Source organism: Enhydra lutris, unplaced genomic scaffold (assembly GCF_002288905.1).
Source record: "Enhydra lutris kenyoni isolate GAN:26980312 unplaced genomic scaffold, ASM228890v2 scaffoldscaffold46, whole genome shotgun sequence".
NCBI classification, from domain to species: domain Eukaryota; kingdom Metazoa; phylum Chordata; class Mammalia; order Carnivora; family Mustelidae; genus Enhydra; species Enhydra lutris.
The window spans coordinates 13,823,720-13,848,919 of record NW_019154130.1 but is presented as its reverse complement, the minus strand read 5'-3'; the positions used below and the strand labels follow the sequence as shown (position 1 = coordinate 13,848,919).

Below are 25,200 nucleotides of genomic sequence, written 5' to 3'. Positions count from 1 at the left end.
TTGGGCCCAGCCCAGGGCCTGTCATGTCTTAGGGCCTTCTACGGGATGTTGAATTCAAGGAGGCTAAATCTCTCCAGCGACTGCTCGTTAAGAAGTAGGTGCGACCACGGGACTCTGCGAGAAGAACCATCCTTTATGCTAGCGGCGCCTTGTTTTTCTCGCTCTTCCCTCTCCTGACGCCTGTCTTTGGCTTACGTAACCTAGCAATTTCTGGGACTCATCCATCTCTTGGCACCGGGGAGGGTGGCCACCTTGCTGCCTTCAAGCAGGCAGTCCCTGCCTCAGCGGTGATGCCCCGCCCCCTCCGCCCAATCGAGTCCGAGTCTATCCCTTGGCTCTGTCTATAGCACAGCCCCGCTGGACAAGTAATGTGGAGATCTCTGAGAACACACATTCTGTCTGTGCTTAGCGTGAATGCACACTCAATACGTGTGACCAATAATTGCCTTCTGCACTCGAACTGAACAAGTTTGATGATCAGGAAGTTGTTCCCTGAGCTAATTCAAAGCTCTACTGCTTCCTTCTGGAGCATTCCCCAGACCTCCTGTGGGGGTGGCTCAAATGTCCTCCTTTGCACTGACCTTGGATGAAGTGACCCTTAGGCAGCAAAGCGGGTTGCCTCCCTCTGCATCCCTGTCTCTTCCTTTCCCTCCCCAGCAGCCAACCACCTTTCATCGTATTGCCTTTGATCCTTACTTTAGAAGCTTCTTGGCGGGAGATAAAATATTAGTTGATTGGAAAACACATGCACTAACATTTGCAGGGTATAAAGTAGGTGGGTTGTAACCGCATTTACTTTTAATTTCTCTGGGAACTGAACTCTGCAGGCAGCGCTAGCTGATTTGAATTTCTACTACCAGCCGTAAACCGTGAACCAGCTGGGGCCACGAGACCAGGGGTAGGAGCTGCACTGTCCCCTCCGTGCTATACGCCCCAGCAGCCCAGGCTCAGACTCACATGCACACTCACGCCTGTGCCTGCACGTGATCACACCCCCGCCACCACTCACGCATCCGCGGCACACCTGTGTGCACCAGGAAAAGCCACACCCACCCTCCCTATGCATTAACACATACAGGTCAGGAAGCAGTACACAAGCACCGTGCAGAGAATCAGCACCTCCAAGCGCACTGTCTGCCTCTGTGCTCCCATAAGCAGGAGCCTACAGAACGCACTCGTGTGAACACAAGTGCATACCACACCCATGGCACACATTCGTATCCACGGTCACAGAGATGTCTGCAGGGTGGAAAATGTATGTAGATCTACAGACAAGACACGTACTACACACATTCTCCAGAAAGATATCTACGTGACGCCCGCCAGGCACACAGATGCATGATGCTCGCTTCCACGCACCCACAAACGCATGCACACACACCGCATACGCGGCCTTGTGCAGTTACACGTACCCAGACCCCCAGCTGCAGTGTGTCGCACGGTTCTGCCTCTCCCTGCCTCTGTCCTCTCGCCCCCGTCCCTTCTCGCTCTCCCTGTTTCTTCGGCAACTCCAACACGCCAGCTGTTAAGAGGCTCGGTTCCCCCGCTCCCCAAACTGGAGGGACTGCTCTAGGGGGTCTCTACTTACTGTTTTTTGTGCCTCTTCTCATCCCTCCTTTTGCTTTTTGGGCTGGAGGAGCTAAGGAGAAAAGGCCAATTAATGAAAGATGCAAAATTCCAGTTACAGATAAAAAGAAACAAGTAGTGAAAATGCTTAACACACAGTGGCCACTGGATCCGGCAGTTTGGGGACAGACTTGCTCATCATTTCCAAGACCAGAACAGTCACTGACGCTGACTTCTCCACCCAGCAGGGGCAGCTACGGACACGGACCCACGCACGGACTGAGAATGGGGTGTGCTGAGGGCCACGGCCAGCTTCGGCAGCTTAATAAGAATAGTGGTAAATAAAGTAATACTTGCCATTTTTCGAGGACTTCTTACAAGTGAACACTCTGCTAACTACTTTTTGTCAGCAATCTTGTTTTATTCTCTCTGCAAGCTATGGGGAGAGGCACATTTAATATGTACTTGTTATACAGATGGGGGAACTGAGCCTCAGCTAGGCTAAGAAACTTGGCCAGGATCATGCAGGGGAGCTGGGATGTGGCCCCAGCCCATGGGTCCCCAGAGCCCATGCTGTTGACTGATATTCAATCAATTTGTAAGGGAGAAAAATGGGATATGCAGGGAGACGCTTGGAAGCTTCTCGAAGCTTGGCTGATGCAGAAATGTTCCGCACACAGATATTTAACTACCCGTTTTTTTTTTTTAAGTCAGAGGGCTGGGGTATGGGTCCGGTGGACAGTGATGAGTCGGGGTCCCAGCATCATCCGCTAGAGGCCCCAGGGGGTGGACGCCGTTTGGATCTACTGGCTTCAGAGAGTCCGCCAAGAACACACAACGGGCCTCAGAGAAGGGGAAAACCTCATCCAACTCATCCGACTGAAACGGCACCTTGACGTTAGCTGTGTGATTTCTCTCCACGTCTGAGACTCAGCCTGGGCAGTGGACGAGCCCAGAACCTCACTGAAAGATCCAGGTTCCCACCCCAACTCTGCCGCTCAGTTGCTGTGGGACACAGGCAAGAGACCTGTCCTCGGAAGACCAGGTTTCCTGGACTGTGAAGTGGCGCCATTGCTCAGGCTGCTGGGCTGAGAGGATGTGACACTGGTGATCACCCTCTACCTGTTAACTGGATAAACATAAGGGCTCTGCACTCGGCCAGCTGCTCCAGATGTGGCTCTTACTTAAGACGCCACCATAGGGAGTCCCGATCCTCTGTCTGATGGATCTGGGCTTGAGTTTTGGCTCTGCCACCTGCCTGTGTTTGTGGACACACCTGTCACACCTCCTGCCTGAATCTCAGTTTCCTCATCTGTAAAATGGGAATAATAAACATAGCCACTGTGCTGGGTTACAAGGGAGATCAGTAGAGATTCAACATGCACGCACACAGCGCGGGGCCCAGTGCAGGATCCGATTTATAGCAAGGACCCCGTCGACGACAGCTCAATTTGTGCTCACTTGGTGTTTCCAATACAGTCAGACTTGGCTTCTGTCCCTTGGCCAGGATCTGGGGAGGCTCTGGCAGGATGGGGGGTTGGGCTGAGGTTTCCTGACATGCTCCAATCCAGGATTTCTGACCAGGGTAGTGAGACTTTCCAGGAAGGAGCATCGGCGGGGTCTGGTCAAGGAGCAGCCATCTGACCTGACGGAAGTCAAAACCTGGCTGGGAACTCTCAGGGAAACCAGCCCATCTTGGAGGAAACTGAGGCCCAGGAAGAAGGAGGGGGCGTGCATAGAAGCACACCCCAGAAGCTGCCTAAAACCTTCTTAGGAAAGCAGGAAAGAGAAGCAAACGGCCAGAGGCGAAAAGATTCTTACCTGTGCCTTCTCTTCTTGGAGAATGACCTGATTAAAGAATTAAAAGGGAGAGAGAGAGGGAGGGAGGGAGGGCAGGAGGGGAGGAGGAAGGAAAAAAGGGGTGGAGGGAGACAGGGAGGGAGAGAAGACAATAAACATAGGTGAGCTGAGGCTTTTTGTTTTTTTTTCCTAGGACAAATGTACCGGTGCGTCTGTGATCAGGCGACATGGGGGTCGGTTGGGACACCTGGCGAATCCTCCTCTCTCAGATTTCAGACTGTGTAGACCATATGGGAGACACGGGTTTGCATTTTGAATTTCCAGCCAAAACGACCAGTGCTTTCATCCTCACCTCAAACTGTCTGTGAGCCTGTCTCGGATGGGGGTGGACGGGGCAGGGGGGGTGGACATACGGGAGTCCTCTGCGTCCTCCCTGACCCCCAATCTCACCTTCACCTCTCCCTCCCTACCACGGATTCTTCAACACCACCCTCCTCATCGTCAGGGACAACCAGCCCCCCATGTGGAACGTTCACATGTGCCGGGCTTTGTGCTAAGCGCCTCTCACACAAACCCCACTCAGTCTTCATCCAAACCCTTGCGGTTCTACTAACAACCGTTTCATAGACACCGGAGCTCAGAGAAGTTAGTTAAGTTGCCCAAGGTCACACAGCTTCGCCCAGGTAACTCCTGTGGATTCTTCAGAGTTCCATTCACCTCCTTGTAGCATTTTCTGATCCCCTCAGCCTGGCCGGGCGCCCACTCTCTGCTCCTGAAAGCGTGGGTGAGCGTCTGAGCTTAGCCTTGTAACACACACCTCTGCATGTTATAATCATGCATCTCCCCGACTAAACGTGAGCCACTCAAGGGCAATGGCTGGATTTTGGTCACTGCTCTGTTCCTGGGGCCCGGATTCCTCATTCAGGACACATACTGGCTATTTAATAAACAGATGTGAAAATGGGATTTTTTTTTTTTTTAAGCCCTGAAGTCATGCTAATTGAGGGGAAAAAAAGACAAACCTCTATGCACTCCCCACCCCTAGCTCTATCTTCAAACAAGTCCATTATCATTAACCCAGTGTCTCAAGACCTTGGAGAAGCCGGGCGGGAAGAAAGGTGGTGCCCAGCAGGCGCTTTGGAAAAGATCAGCAACAGTTTCTCCCCCTCCTAATCTCCTATTTAAGGGTCTCCTTCCCTCTCCACCTCCACCTCCGGGGCTGGCTGTGGCTGGCGGAAGAAGTCTCTTTTTCATGAGGAGAAACCCTAGACTGAGAAGCCACGTGAGTTCTGCAACAGGACACGGAAAAGCCCCCCAAACTGGGACTGATCCGTCAGCATAGGAAGGTGACAGGATGGCAGTCTAAGTCACGGGCAGGCCACTCACTGCCTCCACAGGGGAATCCCACGTTGGGAAAGGTTTCTAACACCACATTAACAACCTTTTGCTCCTTGACTTGCCCCCGTCTTGGGTCAAGCACAGATTCGGCATCAGCTGAAATGTCTGGGCGGGCAGTGGACATCGCAGGTAAACCAAACCTAGTTGAGACCATTCGGGCAGCACGGGCTGAGTCATGACCACACCCCGGCTTGGAAAAAGCCACTTTGGGGCAACTTTGAACCAGGGTGAGAAGCAGGGGGAATACCTCAGCGAACCTTGACCTTTTGTTCCACTGTGATTGTCTCAGGGCACAAGCAACCCAGCACCGATGGAGGGAGACTGGAAGACAGGGCTGAGCAAAGAGGGGACACGCACCACTCTTTCCCTGGCATCTGCAGCCAAGCACAGCGAACAGCTTACGGGGGAAACTTCACACTCCCTGCCCCCAGGGGCCCAGCAGGCTTCGTCACTGAGTGGGGCTTAGTGGGGCCCTAGCAAAGCACAGCAGCTACGCTGTCTACATGCACGGCAACTGCTCAGCCTCGCGGATGGCTTCCTGTGGGAAAATCGGTCCAGTGAAGACAGCCGCTGGTTTTACAGAAGAACTAGAAAACCTGTTTTTCATTGCACCATCTCCCAATTATAAAATGTTGAGTCGGCACATGGACCACAGATATGAGTCCTCTGGCGTACATCCTTCTAGTCCTTTCTTCCCCATACACGTGTGTGTGTGTGTGTGTGTGTGTGTGTGTGTTTGTGTGCGTGCGGTGGGCACCTTTTGGGATGTGTGTCCACTTCACGGTGCCCCTTAAAAACCACCCATGAGGGTGTATAATCCCAGAAGCCGTGTTTACATGATCCCATCCTCAAGGACAAGTTGGTCCAAACACAGAGTTGGACCTTGGGAATTTGGCATGAGGGACAAACAAGACAAAGAGCTCGACTGTCTTGTGGCTGGGCCGGCCACATGGAGGGAGGGGCACCGGGGACAGCCAGGTCTCCCCACGGGAGACAGGGACTGTGTATTTTCCCTGGGTGCTACCAGCTCCCCACTCCTTGGTTCTAGATCCTCACTGGGGCCTGGCTGGTTCCTGAGACGTTCCTGTCTCCTTACCATCAAACAAACCCCTTTCCGGCCGGAGTTAGCTTTAGGGGGCCGCGGGTCCTTGCAACCAGAGTTCCAAGTTACACAAGGAAAAGGAAATACCAACACACAGATGAGTATCTTACCTAAGTGAAATGATAAGCTTATCACCAGTGAACTTCCGGTGCTACCCAATCTCCCCTAACCCCCAACCCACCCCGGGGTGTCCCCGTTTGCCAAGGCAGAAGGATAATACCTGTGTCGCTTATGTTTTTTGGAGCCTTTCTTCTTCTTTTTCTTGACAGGCGATGGACTATATGACGGGGACCTGAGGTGGGGGAAGACACCTTCAGTGGGAGCTCCTTAAGGACCAGGGTTGGCTTCAGCGCCCCTTCTCCAGCCCCCGCACAGGGTCTCCCACACAAGGAGCACATCAATCCTGATATTATCAGTACTTGCATTTATTAATTTGCTATAATCAGATTTGCATTTTTCCCCAACATCACTCTGTGCTTTACATGCATTATTCTCACTTTATCTTTCCACATGCTTCTTAGGCAGGCCTGACGGTTACCTTCCTTTTACATACAAGGAAAGGGAGGTTCAGAGAGGTAAAGTGACTTGCCCAAAGACACACAGCCAGGAAATGGCTGAGCCGAGATTCAAATGGATGACAGGGGCCTTGGTCTCAATCACTTTATCATCCCTCCTGGTCAGGCCAAATATTTTGTGTCTATTCTTCTCCCCCCAGCCGTGTGCCTCCTCTCAGATGCTTTAGGTCTTTCTTCTGCCTTACCCTAGCTCCCTGGGAAGCCTAAGCCCTTATGTGGTCAGCATGGTGCTCTCAGGGGTTCCCCAAAAAACAGAGCCACCCCAGGACCATGATTCTGATTCTGATTTAATACAGGTTCAAGTGACCCGAGTTCCAATCTTGACTGAACCCCCAACTCATGAAGTCACCTTCGGCATGTCCCTGCCCATCTCTGGGTCTCTTATTTCCCCAGTGACAAAACACTAAGGTTGAAACAAGTGAGGATGCCAAAAGGGGCCTCTCAGAGAGCAGGCTGGGTCGACACAATAGGGAGCAGTGGGGACTGTGGCAAACCAGAGAGCATATGCTTCTCCGATCAGCCATAGATCTTTTGTGGGAATGCAGCCCTGGGCTTCTGGAACACCTGCCTTTTCAACAGAGGTCACCAGAAAAACACAACTCACGTGAAATCCCCTGGTTTTTAAATGTCGGCCACCAATTGAAAAGACAAAAGAACACCTTGTAGGTTAAACATAACAAATCTACAGGGGAAAACACAGGGTTCAGAACAACCTGACTCTTAGGAAATCACCACATCTGTCCCCAAACACGTGCTCAGTGGACATTTACTGAATGAACAATTGAATTAGTAAAGCCTGACTTCCTTCTTTCAAATGTTCTGCCCAGCCCTAAAATCAGGAACCTCAAGCCACTTGGCCCAATTCCTCCCGTCACCCTACAACATAGGGGCCTCATTCACATTCCCTTCTTGGTCTTCTTTGGGCCCGTCCTCTTCCAACCAGGCTAAAGGAGTGTGGAAATGGCAGAAACCAGGAAAAGCAAGTTGGGGCGCTAGTCATCCAGACACTGCTCTCTGCTGCCCCCTGCAGGCTTCTTCAAACATTGCCTCCCCAAAACCCACCCCTCTGGGTCTGGAACACTGGACATGATTGTAGTCTAGGTAGTGGCAGCTTGGAAGAAAATCTGGAAATACTTTTAAATTTAAAAAAAATTAAAAGGAATTTTACATAGAAAAAAATCAATGGGGTACACAACAGTCCACTGCCGGCAAAAAATATAGTGTCCGCTTGTTACTGTTGGCATTCACCTGTTAGGTGCGAATAGCAGAATCAACAGTTGTGCCCGGGATCCCTGTAAATCCTGTCACCCTCCACCCTGTGCCTTTCTTTTCTCCTCTCTGAATGGGGACAATACTGTTTGTCTGGTAAATCATAGTCAAAGGTGAAAGACATCATTGAGATCACCAAGCTTAAGTTCTCAAAAAAAAAAAAAAAATCAACATTCATGGTCTTGATTATGCTGATTCACTTGCCATTTACGATGTGCCAGACACTGTGACAGATCCTTCCACATCCATTTTTCTCCATCTGATTCTCACAAAATGCCAGGAGATAGTTACTACCAGTATTTTATATAAGTGGAAACAGGCGCAGAGAGGTGAAGGGTCTTGCTTAAGGTCACACAGCTAGTTAAGAGGCAGAGCGGGAATTTGAACTCAGGGGGAGTCACTGTTTGACTCTGAAACCCACTGGACCCCTATTTTGTCCTCTCCCCTGTCCTCAAGGTTTCATCCTCCTTTATGATGCTCACCTCCTTCTCTTCTTCCGGGTGGATTTCTTCTTTTTCTTCTTCCCCCTGGAGGAAGGTGGTGGCGTCAAGTCTTTGTGGCGGGAGGCACTGTGGGGAGCACAGAGGCGGGTGTTAGAGGACCCAGGATGCTCCCAGCTCCCAATCTGGGCTGTCGCAGCCAGGGAAGAAGGACCCAGTTCCTCGGAGGATGAAGGACCCATGGCGAATACCGAATTACCATCTCGGGGCTGATTTGGCCATCCTTTAGATTAAGTGCCTCAAATAAGGAGTTAATGCCAACCTAATGAGACAGACGCTTCACCGTTACCCAAACACCAATTGATTATTTAAAAAAGAGTTACAGAGGTTAACTGCTCCTTAATAGATTTGTTATTGAACTTGCAAATGGCTCACCTTGGTAAATAAATCACTTTTTAAATAATTAATCGGCAGTTCAGCCCCCCCTTTTCCCAACACTTCGTGTCCACAGTTCCTGCTAGAAATTTAATAGGAGGAGGAAGTTATGTTAAGTAGCAGCTGATTATTAAAAGTGTATTTGCCGAGGTCTAATGTAATGAGATACATATCTTATATCGCTTCACAGAACCTCAAAAACCTCTGCTCTTCAGGAATAATTATTTCCCATTCAATTAAATTCAAATGCCCAGGCTGCCGTTAAATGAAGTCAACTTATCTCCTTCTATAATTGGGGCAGGCTCCAGGGATTTTTTAAAAAACACTATCCCATGGCAAAAGGAGATGGGTTTGGGATGAAAAACTGCTCAGGAAGGGAAACGTGCCCTCCCAGTTGAACTTGACCGGGAAAACGTAATATTCATAAGAAAACTGTTGTCATTATTGGTGGTAACGCCACTACTGTTTAATTTATTACGTGCCAAGCGTTTGACGCTACCTTTATACTCACAAAAACGCTTGGAGGGCGGTACGATTCTCAGGGTCTCATTTCACAGGTGAAGACCGTAAGGCATCAAACCTTGAACCGACTTGCCCAGAGCTGCCCAGCGAGGGAGCATCTGAGCCGGGATTTCAGGGAAGGCCTCAGTGAGTCCCATCCTGAGGGCTTTCCCACACAACCAAGGGCCTTCTCGAACCTGGTTATGCAGACACTCATTTGGAAATTGCCCAGCGCTTTCAAGACCGTCATGCTATATAGCCATATTGAATTCCATTCTAAGGTTCTGGATCATTATGGTTAGTTAAAAAAAAAAAGTGCCCAAGTGAACAGACTGTATGTGAAGGTTTCTGCATTGCCAGTAAATGAAAATCATCTAGGGGCGCCTGGGTGGCTCAGTGGGTTAGGCCTCTGCCTTTAGCTCAGGTCACGATCTCAGGGTCCAGGACTGAGCCCTGCATTGGGCTCTCTGCTCAGCGGGGAGCCTGCTTCTCCCCACCCCTCTCTCTGCCTGCCTCTCTGCCTACTTGTGATCTCTCTCTGTCAAATAAATAAATAAATAAATAAAAATTAAAAAAAAAATCATCTAGCTATATGGAGAACATTTTTAAGGGAGTCCCTTTAAACAGGTTAAAATAAAATAAAATAGTCCCTAGCTCTGTACTACACTCATGTGTTATAAAGCACGAAGAACAGCACACGCAGCCAGGAAGGGTACAGGCTGGTGGCGTAAATGCAGTAGACCCCAATTTTTCTGGCAACAAGTGCTCGACACTAAATGCCTGTTGGGTGACCAAAGGAGGGATGAGTGGATGAAATAATTTAGTCTCTTGTTAAATTTTCTTGTTCCACATAAGCACTTCCCAGGGTAACTGTTGCCAGGAATTTGCGAGGAAAAAAAAAAATTAAGGGAGAAATACTTAAGAAAAAAAAAAAAAAAGCCCTTAAAACTGTGTCTTCTAGGGGCTCCTGGGTGGCTCAGTGGGTTAAAACCTCTTTCTTCGGCTCAGGTCATGATCCCAGGGTCCTGCGATCGAGCCCCACATCGGGCTCTCTGCTGGGCGGGGAGCCTGCTTCCCCACCTCTCTCTGTCTGCCTCTCTGCCTACTTGCGATCTCTGTCAAATAAATAAATAAAATCTTTAAAACAAAACAAAACTGCGTCTTCTAAAATAGAGAGATCTCATTGTTTCAGACAATTATTCTCACTGCTTTCTGGAATGCCAGGGTTCCCAGGGAAGCAGGTTTGGGAACTACTGTCTGATACTCCTACATGAGTGATCAAGTAAAATGGAGAAAAGACCTTGAATTGGGATAGATTTGAGGTTTGAGAAAGGGAAAATCAACCCCTTCCACAGATCCCAAATGCCTTTATCTAGGTAGGTCTGCACTTCCTCTGCCTTTTTCTTCCTCCTGTACCTGTCTAGGTGTGCCGTCCCAGCAGTGCTGGAGGAGCCAGGTGAGTGGCTAAGTAAGTAGACTGTGGTTACATAAGGAGCAGGGAAATAGGCAGCCATTAAGTACACAGTGATGCCCTAGAGCGGTTCAGTATGCGGTGGTCCAAAATACAGAGTACACAGCAGTAGAGAATGCTGGTTCTAGAAGCTGCCACATCTGGATTTACGTTCCTGCTCCAACCTCCTAGCTCAGCGACCTGAGTATCATTTTCATGATTTGGGAGATAGGAACAAAACATGATACCTGTGTCTAAGAAATGAGGACCTCACTCATGGGATGTGCCCCGGATGTGGCACAGAGCATACATGTAAATGTCCTTTCTAATATTATAATTATGCATAATAACACAACTACTGTTTATTCATTGATTCTATGCCAAGTGACTTTTATGTTTACTTTTAACATTATCACCATGATGCTGTTTTTTTTTTTTTTTTATCATGTCAGAGAGTGGGTCTTCTTCAGAATTAAGGTTCTTAACTAGACAGGCCTGTTCATGGGCCTTGGGGGTCTAGGAATTCTCAAATGGTAGATGGAACTTGGGGAATATTCCTGGAGCATATACACTTTCCCTGGGGGCAGCATTTCTAGCTTCCACATAATTTTCAAATGGGTTTAGAACCTCTGCCCTCGAAAACCAAGAACTCTAGGACACGTAAGAGAATCTGGACCAGATCGGGGTCCTCAGACTAATCTTGACCCTACCACGTACTGTCCTCAGTTTCCACATCTGAAAAATGGCTTTGACACCGTCTGATTCAACAGGAACAGGCAGGGGTTGTATCTGGGGCACACTGCTGGCAAGGACACTAAATTCATTTCCTGCCTGTCACGGAGCGGGTAGATACAAGTCCAGGGCAGCAAGAGGGTGCTGAGTTAGTTTGAGGAGTAGGAATAAAGCTTCCAAATAGCTGGTGAAACCTGATTATAAAGATGGTGTTGTTAACAAAATTGATTCTCCAGAGGCCAAAGACAGGCTAGGCTTTATATGTGCACGGTGTAAAATTTAAAAATAGAAGTCAGGGGATAGATTGTTTTTTTCATTAACATCAAAGTAACATGTGGCTGGTGTTGGTCTAGGATTTAAGATCAGAGAGACCATAGTTCAAAACTTCACTCTGCCCCTTACTGGCTGCCTTATTTTGGGCAAGTCTTGTTACCTTTCTGAGCCTCAATAAAATGTCGTCTTCAGGTATCAGCACAGTGCCCGTCACTAGTGGGTGCTCAAGCAACCCTGGATGTAAGGAATGAATGCAGGCAGTTGTGGGCTGAAGTCATGACCTGGAATTCAGTGGCTCGTGGAGTCATTAAAATGGACAGGAACTAGCTCTATCATTTAAGGCAGGAGCAACAAATTGTGGGCCTCCCAGGGCCCAATCTAGCCTGTCTCCTATTTTTATACATAAAGTTTTATTGAAACACCTCTATGCCCATTTGTTTACATATAGTCTGTGGCTGTTTTGGTGGTATAATGGCGGGATTTTGAGTAGTCGTGGGAGAAACCATCTGGCCCTCACACCTGAAATATCTGCCATCTGGTACTCTACAGACAAAAAAAATGTGCTGACTTTTGATTGGATTTCAGGGTCTGGAAGAGGAACTTGCAAAAGAAAAGTGGGTGGGAAGAGTGGCCAAACTTCATTTCTGCATCCTCAACTTGAACTTCCTCACTGGACCAAAGAGAGGGTGGGGGCAGCGTCTCACCTGCGTGCTCTGGCAGGAATGAGCTCCCGGCAGGTCTTGTCTCTCTCCCAGCAGTTGGTGCCCAAGGCCTCGGTGGCCAGATGTTGGCTCAGCTTTTCTGAGGGTCCATCCTGAGCTGGAACCAGAGGACTGCTCTGGGGTTCTGTCCTACAAGAGAACAAAAAAAGAGGCAGAAACTGTTAGGATATGACAGAATCTTTTATTTTATTTTTTTAAGGGAGAGAGAGAGTGAGCACATGAGTCGAGGTAGGAGGGGCAGAAGGAGAGGGAGAAAGAGAATCTTGACTCAGGGCTCCATCTCACAACCCTGGGATCATGATCTGAACTGAAACCAAGAGTCGGAGGCTTCACCGACTGAGCCTCTTGTTGCCCCCAGATTCTTTTTTTGTTGTTGTTGTTTTTAAGATTTTATTTATTTATTTGACAGGCAGAGATCACAAGTAGGCAAAGAGGCAGGCAGAGAGAGAGGAGGAAGCAGGCTCCCCACTGAGCAGAGAGCCCGATGCGGAGCTCGATCCCAGGACGCTGGGATCATGACCTGAGCCGAAAGCAGAGGCTCAACCCATTGAGCCACCCAGGCGCCCCTGCCCCCAGATTCTTAAGGCTCATCATGCCTTCACACACGTCCTAATATTTCCCAATTTTCCTTGCAGTTAGGTTGGAACCACAAGAGAGTATCTCAGGCCACTGGTCTCTGGGTGGGAATGACATGAGTCACTGCTGGCTTGAGGCAGTAAGGACTGTGTGCCTTCTCCAGCTCTCTCTCCCTCTGTTGCAATGACCTTGGAGGCCACATTCCCTTAAAGGTGAAGCTACCTGGGGGAGGAGAGAAGCCTGAGCTACATCAGACTTAGCATGTTAGAAATAAGTCTTAGTCAGGTTAACCCACTGAAACTTAGGGGTTTATCTGTTACTGCAGTGTTGCCTGGCCTATCCTGACTAAACAACAGAGAGAGGCTGGAAACCAGTGTTTCACTTCCTTGCTCAAAACATAAATGGAGGCTGAAGGGTGACAGGATTAGTCCCAACTCCCCTTCGCCTGTTCCATCCCATTTCCCTGTCTTATCTCTGTATGAAATGGAGATAAGAATGGAGAACCGAGAACTATGTTCATGGTTTTGTAGATAGAGGACTCAGTTTCTCTGTCTTGCAGTTAGTTATTCAGTGATTAAGACAGGGAATAACATTAGTCCTTATATTGTTGAATTGTTATGAAAATAAAAGGCTGTTCCATTTCCCTTTACTTCCCTGTGAACCAAACCTCCACTCTGGTGTCCTCAGCACGTATAAGAACACCTAGTTCAGATGTGATCCCCATGAAGGCCTGAAATTCCCTCCTCTATCTCTGAGAAGAGCCCTAGGCAATGCTAGGAAACTACCTGAGTCCCACCTCCTACTTTGAGTCTGGAAAGGGGAAGGAAGTCGCCTAGGTACTCAGTCTTTGAAAACACTGTCACTCATACCTCCTGGCCCCCCAATCAAGAGGAGTCAGGAGCTGGAGAGGCACAGGTGGGTTTGGCGCTGCCCACAAATTTCCCTTCCTCCTTACCCTGCCTACAGAGTCCAGATCAAGCCCTGATCAAAGGCGTTAGCATTTCTCCTGCACCAAGCACCTGCAGGCAGTGAGTGCATCAAGACTGGTTTTATGACTCAGGATGAATGTATCTGATAAGCCCCCTGCTCCTTAGGGCTGCCTGGAAAGCAGGCCAAACCCAGTCAATATTGAAGGAAGGGCAGCAAAACACATCCATCTCTGTCAGCTGCTTATCAGTGCATCTTCAGAAGCGGAGCTGAGAGAGGCTGCAAGCCCAGGAGGGATGGAGATTCTTGTCAGGGCTGTCCAGACATCCTCACGGCCACCCCTGAGCTTCCAGAACTCCAGGCTTCTCTATATACCTCCTGCCCTGCTTCTCCTACTAAGACGGTTCCATTCCCATGCCTCCAGTCTATTCATGTGGACGGAATGCTGTCCTGGCTCTTCTCAAACTATTCTGAGCTTGCAATGTCTGCCCAGCCCCCAACAAGGCTTGCCTCTTCCCATGCTTGACCTGGCCTGGACTAACCTGTGTCCAGGCCAGTTGTAAGAGTAGGGCTGCAACAAATAAGAGGGAGATGCACTCTGTGATAACGGAGTTTACATTTTGATGGGGGAGCAGGCAAAGCGTATACAGAAGTAATAATATGACTTACTGAATGGTAATAAATAAGAGAACAAGCCAGTGGAATGGGAGGGGTTGACCGTTCTTTTTTACGGAGTGTCAGGAAGGCCATTCTGAGGAAGTCACAGGATGGAAGCTTAAAGGATTAGGGTCTACCCTTGCAGTCTGTGGTGGTTTTAAAAATGTGTTCACAGATTCTTTGACAGTCCTATCATCAAAAGATGAAACATAATTTTCCTCCCTTTGAATACTGGCTGGGCTTAGTGAGTTACTTTTAATGACCAGAAGGGAGCAGAGGCGATAATGCATGACTTTCAAGACTAGGTCACAAAGGCGGCTTCTGCCTCACTCCCTGTGGATTGATCACTCGAGGGAAGCTGTTGGCATGGTGTGAGGACACTCAGGCAGCCCTGTGGAGAAGCCCCTGTGAGGAACAGCTGAGGCCTCCTGCCAACAGCAAGCACACAGCAGCCAAGCAGGCACGCCGCCTTGGAGGTGGACCCTCCGGCCCCAGTCAAGCCTCAGATGACACTGCGGCCCTGACCAACATTGGAACTGCAGTCTCAAGTCTGATGGTTGACCGGAGTTGCCCAGCTAAATTCCCACCTCGCAGAAATGGTGAGATGCTGTCTGTTGCTGTTCTAAGCCACAAAGATTTGGGGGGTAATTGGTGGTCCGGTAATATACAAGTCCTACACAGGTTATTTGCAGGATGTGGGAAATGTGCTCCAGGCAGAAGGAATGGCAGGATCTTTATATACATATAAAGAAGGGCAAGCAAGGCTAGAGGGATAAGAGGGGAAACCAGAGATTGGGTCTTGTAGGTCATCGGACTCTGTGGCTGGGAAGGGATGCCTTTTGAACAGGGGAGTGACCTGGTCTGGCATAAATGTAAATATTACAAGGATCGTTCCAGTTGCTGAAGACACTGGACAGAGGGAGGAGCAGCAACTGTCCAGGCTCTGATCAGTGGGTCCATGATGGAAATGATGACATGTGGTCAGGTGCTGAGATCTGAAAGCAGAACTAGCATTACTTGCTGCTGGTTAAACGTGGGATGGGGGAGAATAAGGGAAAGGAATGGGGGTCAAGGACGACTCAAGGATTTTGAGCGTGAGCCACTGGCAGGATGAAGTCTCCACTGATGAGATGGAGTTGGTGATGTCAGGAGCAGACTTCTGGGGTGATGTAAGCCCTGTTCTAAGATGTGAGAGTCCCTTTGCTACCAGGGCTACAGCTCCAAATATGCACTATTGACGCCTGTTTGCCTTCCCTCCCACTGCACTACGAGCTCCCTGGGAGGAGGACCGTGTCTCACTGTCCCAGAGCCCACTGCTGGTAAGGACTCAACATTTGCTCACTGAATCAATGAAAAAGAACATGCATTTGTATCAAAAAGTTAGAAAGGGCTTCTGAGATGGCCTAAGCAAACCCCTTCATAGTAGAGTTGGTGGAGATAAGCCGGCCAATGCCTCGGTCAACTCAGCTCAGTCAACGCATCTTCTCTTCTACCCCGTTTCTCTTAGAAAAGTGGTCAGCGAACTTATCAATGTGTATGTGTATTGTCCAGGAGGGCCTTGAGCTGGACGCACAGAAGAACGGAATTTTGGACTCTGGGGCCTTATAGGAAACCATCACACAAAGCTGTATCAGAGGCAAGACCTCGAGAAGAAAACAAAAACAAAACCAAACAACAAAATGATGTGAGCCACTTGGCAGTGAGTGAATCCACGATGAGTAAGTGCTGGTGTTGTGTGGGAGGTCTCAGTGGCCTCCGCTGATGGGGCAGTGCAGGCATGGGTTGTCAGCAGTGCAGGGACAGATGGGGAATGCTCTTGCGAGGCCCTGGGGGATAGGGCTTAAGGTGAGGATGACACCTCCTCCATCACTGCCGGCATCAGGGATGGCCAAGTCCTGATGATGGTTTGAGGAGGAAAGGTACGATGGAGTTGCCGCATTTCTAACCTGACGCTCCCTGACATGGTGGATGGTTCTCATTTTCTGTAGCACTGGCTGCACCTTCCTTGTCGTAGGTACCTCATCTGGGATCTTGCCGTAAAACAAAGAAAAGCCAGACAAAACCAGGATTAATTCTTCTACCTGGCAGACAGGGAGTTGAGAGGGAAGGAAGAAGGGAAATCTCCATAATATCATAGAACTTTTAAGATCCCTTTTCAAGATGTTCTGACACATTGCTTCTCTGCTTTCTTAAAACTGAAAGAGACTCAGAGACCATGTAGTCCCAGGTTTCCAAAACCTCACACACCTTCAGAGGCTCCCAAGAAGCTGCTAAAAATACAGACGTCTCAGTTCCATCCCAGCCATAATAAATATGAGTCTCAAAGGGGTGAAGCCGGGAAATAAGCATCTTAAAGAAACATCCCTGGTAATCTCGCCTCTTCTGCATGAAGAAGAAGTCCAAATCGATCAACAGAACTAGATGGCTCTGCATGACCTGGCCTCTGCCCCGACTCGAGGCCCCATCTGTCACCCTTCTCTCCGTCCCTTACTCTGCTTGAGCCCCATGGCTTCCTCGCTGTCCCTCACAGGGAACAAGGCCCTTGCTCAGAGCCTTTGCCCTTCTGTTCCCTCCACCTGGCATGCAGGTCTTTGCAAGGCTGCCTCCTTCCTTTCATCCAAATGTCACCTCCTCAGAGAGGCCTGCTCTGACCTGCTATGTGACTGTGTCCCTCTGTTCACTGTCTCCAGCATGGTAGTCTGCAGTGCCTTCCTCCAGGACATTTGTTACTATTAGAAATGACCACTTTATACATTTATTTGCTAACCATTTGTCTTCTGAACTTGGATGTGAGTTTCATGAGTGTGGGAACTTGCCTCTTTTCTCCAGAGGAGTCTCCCTAAATCCCCAGGGATATAGAGCCTGGCACAGTGTGCCTTTTTGCTCATAAACATTTGCTGAATGAATGGATGAATGGATGGATGGACACATGATGACTGACCCCATGTGGGAACCACAGATTGGAGTCAACCTCTCCTGTGTATAAAGACGCAGTGGTCCAAGGAGGGGAGCCCATGTGAGGTCACCCAGCATTTCAGCAGACTCAGATCTCAGCCATAGCACCCCCTCTCCCCCACGGCTCCGTTACCCCCTCTTCTTTCCCGGTTTCCCACTCTGCATCCTTGCAGAGCTTTAAGAAAAATTCCATGTTCTCTCTTTGCTAAGGAGTCCGGCAGCTGCCTCGTTTTTACCACACGGCCCTTAGATGTTGCATTAAAAAAAAAAAAAAGCACTTAAAAGGAGGTGAGATCTTCAGGGGACAGCTAAAACAGTGAAGTCAAGGGCCGGCACACTCCACTTCACAGAGGGAGGGAGGAGCCCTCTGTGCTGAATTCCTCAAGGCCTTCCCGCTCTGTTCCTGCTAATCAGCGACCTGGAGCTTAGATGCTGCTCTCCGTAGTCATGGCAACCAGCAGATTCCCAGCCTCTGATAAAAGTCAGGCCTGAACTTTCTACAAAACTCTCCAAGATGCTCAGCTTCCTAGCTGCTTCCTTGCTTCTCGCATCAAAGCGTCCTGCTCCCAGCAAAGTGCTCATTTGGCCCTGAGCTGGGTACAGATCCTCCTCGCACCCCAAGCCCCAGACTGAGTTAAACACCAATTCGGGAATCAGAAACAAACAGCATTGGAGGGGAGCTGGAAGGGCTCCCCAGCCCTGGCTCTCCTCTGTACAGAGTGGGGAAACTGAAGCCCCTAGAGGCAAGGGGACTTGGCCAAGGCCACATTGGTGACTCATGTCTGAGCTGTGGCTGCAATCGTGGCCTTTTGTCCCCGAGTCCAGTGCTCTTTCCATGTCACCTAATCATGGCACCAGCCCACATTCAGCAAGTATCTGCTCTGTGCCCAACACCGAGACCAGGCACCATCTCCGTTGAGCTTCTGCAGAAAGCTAGGGACAGGCATGGGCATCCCTACTGAGACCCAGGGATAGTGAGTGGCGAGAACACTAGCGGCCCTGCCCGTTTTTAAGAATCGATTGAGGAACAAGGAGAGAAATCTGGGAAACACTCTGAACACGTAAGGTAGTAGAAAGTGGGAGTAGAGGGTAATTTCATGGCGAGACGGAGACTTGCTTTATGTATTTGGAGAAGAGGATGAATCTCAAGTTTGGCTTGAATGTTATCTTTTACTAATAGGAATGGCATTTGCTCATTGGACTGGGGACACTTTTTGCCTCCATTCCAGCCCACTAATAGCTTCTCCTGGGTGTAGAGCACTAATCCAGTGTCTCAACTAATGTTGACGACCTTGTGTAAGCTACCCAGTTTAGCAAACTTCTCCCCATTTCACAGATGAAGGCACTGAGACCTGGTGAGGCAAAGGGTCCTGCTTTCCATCCAAGGCTCATGCCCCAGGTTCTTGTTCTGCACTTGCATTCAGGCCTGTGAATGACCCACCCTTGTCCCTGCACTTGGCCAGACACCTACAATCTGCCTGCTTCAGTAGAGAATGAGGACCCATATCCTCCGCTCAGGACTTTCCACCGGAAAGCTCAAGGCTTATCATGGGGCAGACCCCACCCACAGACAAGATGGATCTGGCTAATCTGTGCCTTGGTTCCTGGAGCTTCAGTCCTGGCCTAGGGTCTTGGTACCAAGTCCTTTCCAAGGTTAATTAAGCTTGGTGAGGGGTCACTTATAGGAGCTGTGACTCTCTGAGCTTTGCAGTCATGGCTAGGAAGAGCACCAGAGCTTGGGGGAAGACTGAGGATTCCTGAGAACCACCAAGGGAGACAACATGGGAGTCAGTAATACTCATCCCGTAGGAACTGAATGAGAAATGAGAAGTTTTAAGAAGCTGGCATCTCGGGGCGCCTGGGTGGCTCAGTGGGTTAAAGCCTCTGCCTTCAGCTCAGGTCATGATCTCAGGGTCCTGGGATCAAGCCCCACATCGGGCTCTCTGCTCGGCGGGGAGCCTGCTTCCTCCTCTCTCTCTGCTTGCTTGTGATCTATGTCTGTCAAATGAATAAAGATGATCTTAAAAAAAAAAAAAAAGCTGGCATCTCCTTCACTATTTCATTCCTTTTTGCAAAGGCTATTTGCTGAACACCTACTTAGTGTCAGATTTCAAGGACCATAAGGTAACTAAGACTTGCTTCTGCCCTCAGCCTGGCAGGGGAGCTACAACTGGGAATTACAGTACGGTGTAGTGCTCTCAGAGGGCCATGGAACCACAGGGAGAGCACTTAGTCCAGCCCTGAGCAGTGGGCAGGTGGCCATGGAAGGCTTCCTAGAAGATATATGGAAACCGATCAGGAGACTGGAGTGCAAAGGACATGGCACAGAAACTTCGCGTAACTACAAAGGAAGCGGGTGTGAGCCGGATGAGACAGAGGGGTGGGAGGATAGAGAGCAAGAGCGGAGACCGGTTTATTTCACTGAGCAAAGTGCCCTTAAGGTCCATCCATGTTGCCACAAATGGAAGGATCTCCTTCTTTTTCACGGCAGAATAGTATTTCATTGTGTAGACATGACACGTTCTTTATCCTGATGGACATCCTAACCCTGATGGACACTGACGGTGCTTCCACGTCTTGGCTACTGTCAATAATGTCGCAGTGGACATGGGGTGCAGGGAGAAAGAAGCTGAGACTGAGGAGGTGGACAGGGCTGGGTCCTTCAGGATCATGTGGGGGACAGACAGGTGCTTCTCACGCCTTTCTGTGCACGTGAATCCCCTGGGGATCGTGTTAGGATGGAGGGGCTGACTCAGCAGGTCTGGGTTAGGGCCCGACTTCTACCCTTCTAACCAGCGCCAAGGGGCTGCTGTGGCTCCTGGAACCACACTTTGAAAAACCAGACTGTACATTTTACAAAGGACTCGACCGGACCCTCAGGGCAGGCCGACACAAACAAGCCCAGGTTTTTAGCACACTCTCTCTTCCGGCAGGATGAGAATGGTTTAGTTCCGCTCTCAGGGCTGAGTGTGTGTGAGTGTGTGAGTGTGTGTATGTGTGTACGGTAAATACGCTTGTACATCAAAAAATTGTCCAGTTCCCAAGTTCAGGTCAAAGGACAAAGGAACCATATGGAGAAAAATCAGCTCAGCATTTCTTACCCAGCTCAGCCGAGCAGGTCAGGCCCCCAGCATGCCTGGGTTGTGGACTCTCATCGCTGAACACATCCACCCTCTACCCTACCATCAACCCCAAATTCAGGAAATCATTTCTCCCTCCTCAGGCTGGCCTGTCGATTGCCTATTTGCCTAGGGAGAGAGGGCAAATGTCTGGGGGGGCACTGCATTTGATTCTTGGGACTGCCTGGCAGGCAGGCTGCCCCCAACTTGGGAAATGGCCGAGTTCCAAAATGCTGTGGTTTTCCACTTGAATGGGTTGCGAAAAGTAATCGGTGAGGCTGAGAAAATGCACAGGTCCTGGGGTCCTACTGACTGGGGTTCAAGCCCTGATCCCGCCCAGCTGTGTCAGCACAGGCAAGAATAACATCTCTGGCTCCAGCCCAAGGTACCCTCAGGACCTTTCCACCAGCTGGAATTGCAGACGGGGTTTAGATTTCTCCACGGAGTGTGAGGGGCTGACTGTATGCTCTTGCCAGGGAGGGCCTGTGCCTGCTGTGAGTCCCTTTGGGCGTCATTACAGCCACTGCTGGAGGCACCAGGCTAGCAAGATCTACTGGGAACAGGATAGAAGTCTCCAGCCCAGGGGAGAAGGGGCCTTGGTTCAAGAGCCAAGTAAGGATTGGTCCCAAGAAGTCCCAAGAAGTGCCACCAGGCACTTCTTCACTTATTCTTCATTGAGTCACGGACTCAACAAGTATTTACTGAGCACCTACTATGTGTAGGCCACATTCCAGGCAACAGAGACACAATAGGGAATAAGGCAGAAACAATCCCTGTTTGGCGGAGCTTGTGTTCTACTGGGATGGACAGTTAATTATACATAATTAAGTGGTAAATACAGAGGCTATTGGACAGAACAGAGAAGAGAAATGGAGGATAAAGAAAACTGGGAATGCTACTGGGAGAGGGCTGGACTTTTAAATGGAATGATTAGAGGAGGGCTCCTTGAGAAGGTTAACATCTGAGCAAGACTTGAAAGTGCTCAGGGAGGGAGCCTTGTGCCTGCCAGGGAGAAGAGCACGACAGGCAGAGGGCATGGCCAATGCAAAGGCCCTGAGGCAGGAATACTCTAGATGCACTGGGGCTAGAGCTGAGTGAGTCAGTGGGACAACATGTCGGGGGTGGGGTAGCAGAGAAGTAATGAGGGACCAGATCATGGATAGGCTGGTGGACTGCCACAAGAATTTGACTTTTTCTCTGAGTGATAGGAGAAGCCAGTGGATGATTCCAAGAAGAGGAATGCTGAAATGTGACTTGGGCTTTAAAGTGTCTATCTGGAGGCTTGCTGAGTCTAGTGGGCCAGGGAGCTGGGAAAAATGTAGGAAGACTAGCCGGGATTGTTGCGACGAGCCACACAAGAGAAGATGGTGGCTGCGGTCGGTGTTATCCTTCCTGTAGTGGGGAGAAGTACTCAGACTCTGGACACAGACTGAGGCTGGCACCAACAGAGTTTGTTCATGGACTGGCTATATGGTAGTGTGAACGAAAGGGGTCAAGGGTGACTCCCAGGTTTTGCTCTGAGCAACTGAGAGGATGGAGCTGCTGGCTACTAAACTGGGGATGGCTGCGGGGGAGGAAGGGTGTTTGGGATGCCAGTTAGACACCCATGTGGAAATGGCAGGGAGCAGCTTTGTACCCAAGACTGGAGTTCAAAGAAGACATGAGTGCTGGGGAAATGCATTTGAGAGATGTTGGCATTTAGATGGCCTTTAAGGCCATGAGATCAGATCTTGTTGTGGGTAAGATGGAGCCACTCGCGAGAGGGAGGTGGGAAGCCGAGGAAGGAAGGAAGCTCCATGACAGTGAGGTTTTGGAATAACAAGAGGGCTCAGCAGGAGTTTCTCAGCCCAGCAGAGGGGCTCGTAAAATATACAGTTGACCGCCGAGCAACACAGGGGGTAGGAGTGACCCCCATGCAGTTGGAAATTCATGTATCGCTTTTGACTCCCCTAAAACTTAACTACGAACAGCCTGCTGTTAACCAGTTGTCCTTATCCATAACAAAAATAGTCGGTTAACACAAATTTTGTATATTATATATATTCTAGACACTATTCTTACAACAAAGTAAGCTAGAGAAAAGAAAATAAGAACATCATAAGGGGGCACCTGGGGCGTTCAGTCAGTTAAGCTTCTGCCTTTGGCTCAGGTCATGATCTCAGGGTCCTGGGATGGAGCCCTGTGTCAGGCTTCCTGCTCAGCGGTGGTCTGCTTCTAACCCTTCCTTTGCCCCTGCCCTGCCCCTGCTTGTGCTCTCTCTTGCTCCTTCTCAAATAAATAAATAAAATCTTAAAAAAAATCATAAGAAACTATATCTACAGGACTATTCTGTATTTATGGAAAAGAATCCAGGTAGAGAAGTGGGTCCTGTATGGCTATTCACAGGTTAGCCATGCTCATAAAATGTTTGACTCCTCCCATTCATTCATTCCTTGGCCAGTCCATAATTCCGTGAAGCATCATTTTACTTCTGGGGGAGGGTCATTTCAAGATGCTCCAGACATGCTCCTTCCCCCTCAGAGGCCTTCCTCACAGTCCAGAGGAAGACATGGGTCAGGTTCATGAGAAACTCTCAGGAGCGAAAGTGACCCAAGAAAGGAGAGGTCCTGAGGACAGAGAGGGCAAGGCCGGAGGAACACATGCACAGAGCGGGCAGAGTGACTGGTCTGGAGAAGGTGGGTAGAGCATGGTGATTGGATTCATTGAACAGACTCTGCCTGGCCATACACCAGCTGGGTGACCTTGGGCAAATCTCCCCACCTCTCCGGGGAAGCACAAACTGCATGCACCTCAGGGGGCTGCCATGAGACTAGAATGGCGTGATGCACACCCAGTGCTTTCATGGCAGCCCTTTAAGTCCCAGCCCCACTTTCCAGGGCAGGTCACATTGTCCTCCAGCCTCACTGCTGACTCTGATCCCATTTCCCCAAATGGCCCAAGGCAAAGGACTCTGGGAAAGGGAAGGGCAGGGAGGCTGGCATGCCCTTGAGTGTCTCAGGAGCTCCTCCCTTCCCTTGGCTCTCCACCACCAAGGTAAGCAGCTACTTCAGTACCTAGAAATGGCCCATTCCATGCTAGGTCCCAGCGTCTTTCTGTCTCAAGAGCCCAGGGGTGAATCTGTCTCTCCGTGTTGTCCCAGAACCACCCACTAGACCGTGTCATCAACTGGCACTACAGTTGGGAGTCATGGGGCATCTGAGAGTATGGTGCCATTAGGACTCTGTTCCTGCAGAGAGAGAGAGAGAGAGATACACACACACACACACACAAACACGCGCGCGCATGCGCGCGCGTGCACACATGCCTCTTTCCTCGGGCTGAGGTTTGGAAGAAAATTCCTAACAAGCAGAGAGTAAGCTACTACTGAAATCTGCAGAGGACAGACAAGCCACAAATCTCGATGGCAGGCGGTGAGCTCCTGAGGTCTGGGCTCATTAGTTTTAAAATAACAGAGCAGAGCAGTGAGATAAAGGGCTTCAGTGGGGGAAACTGTCAGACACCCTGCCTCACGCTGTTGGAACCACCGGAGGGGCCCCATCTCTCCTCCTGGGTTTCAGAAACACAGACTGCCAGTCGGAGCAGTGGCTGTGCAGCCAGATCACAGAGTAGGAGCTTGTCAGGGCGAGGCCAGGCTTTGGGGGACTTTGAACCCAAGCCTGAAGAAGTCAAGATCTGCCAAGGGGTGCGGGGCGGGGGGCAGGGGAAGGGCAAGCGCTACACTCAAAGACACTTGAGAAATTAGGAGCTGAGCAGGGACCACTACTCCGTTCCTTTGCTGTTACACTGGATGCTGTTGGCCAGATCCTAAGTGGATGGGAATACTGGCTGCAAATGCCTTACAGGTGCCCCTTTCCAGAAGGTTATGTCCACCCCCAGGTGCGGCAGGCAGGCAGTCTGAAGCCATGAGTACAAAAGACCTGCCTCCTAGCCTCAAAGTAGGACCAACTCTAAGGTGCACTGCACACCCCAGAGCTCCCCCGGGGATCAGGCTGAGGCTACACTCCAGCTGAAAGTACATTTTCCCTTTACTTTCTGCCCCTGCCTTAACCTGCTTCCTCACTTCCTTTCTCCAGAGCATGTACCCTCAATAACTCGTGTGCACCCCAATCTCTGTCTTGGGCTTTATTTCTTGTGAATTCCATCGAAGACCCAAACGGAGACTAAGCTTTTGCTCTATCAAACGACTACATGCAAAAACAATGGTTAGTTAAGTACTGTATTTTCCAGAGTCAGACACCCATGAGTTTGAATCTCTGCTTTGCTGCTTCTGGGGTGTGTGACCCACCAGAAGTTAAATTTATTATCGTCAAGCCTTAGTTTTCCCATCTGAGGATGGGAAATGTTAATGGGGTTGTTAATATTACCTGCCTCATTAGGCGGTTGTAAAACGCTCAACACATTTCACAGATACGTAAGAAATGCTCAGTGTATGCCTTATGATGATGACCACGGTGATGATGGAAAGGAGGGAGCCAGAATGAAGAGGTTGGTCCATCAGAGCTCCACCAATCAGCAGAAAGCTCTCAGAAGACTCCGTCCCTACAGCTTCAGCCCCAATCACCAGCAAGTTCTCAAACCACACCCTTTCCATCCACACTCCCCCACCCCCACCCCCCTTCAGCTTTGTCCCAGAGGCCCTATCCTTTGCCATTATGTTCTTCTCTGACAAAGGATTCCCTGTGGGAGGGAGGGCTCTCTGGAGG

At 49.8% G+C, this 25,200-nt stretch overlaps 1 protein-coding gene across 1 annotated transcript in view; it reads right to left on the bottom strand.

The window, feature by feature from the left end:
* Positions 1 to 25,200, bottom strand: part of LOC111156504 (serine/arginine repetitive matrix 4) — a 143,044-nt gene that overhangs the window by 25,915 nt on the left and 91,929 nt on the right. Inside the window, exons 2-6 of the mRNA XM_022517443.1 lie at positions 12,246 to 12,392; positions 8,193 to 8,279; positions 6,087 to 6,158; positions 3,388 to 3,414; positions 1,589 to 1,639 (exon numbers count right to left, since the gene is read on the bottom strand). Coding sequence (XP_022373151.1) covers positions 1,589 to 1,639; positions 3,388 to 3,414; positions 6,087 to 6,158; positions 8,193 to 8,279; positions 12,246 to 12,392 — 384 coding nt within the window. The remainder of the gene's footprint in view (positions 1 to 1,588; positions 1,640 to 3,387; positions 3,415 to 6,086; positions 6,159 to 8,192; positions 8,280 to 12,245; positions 12,393 to 25,200) is intronic.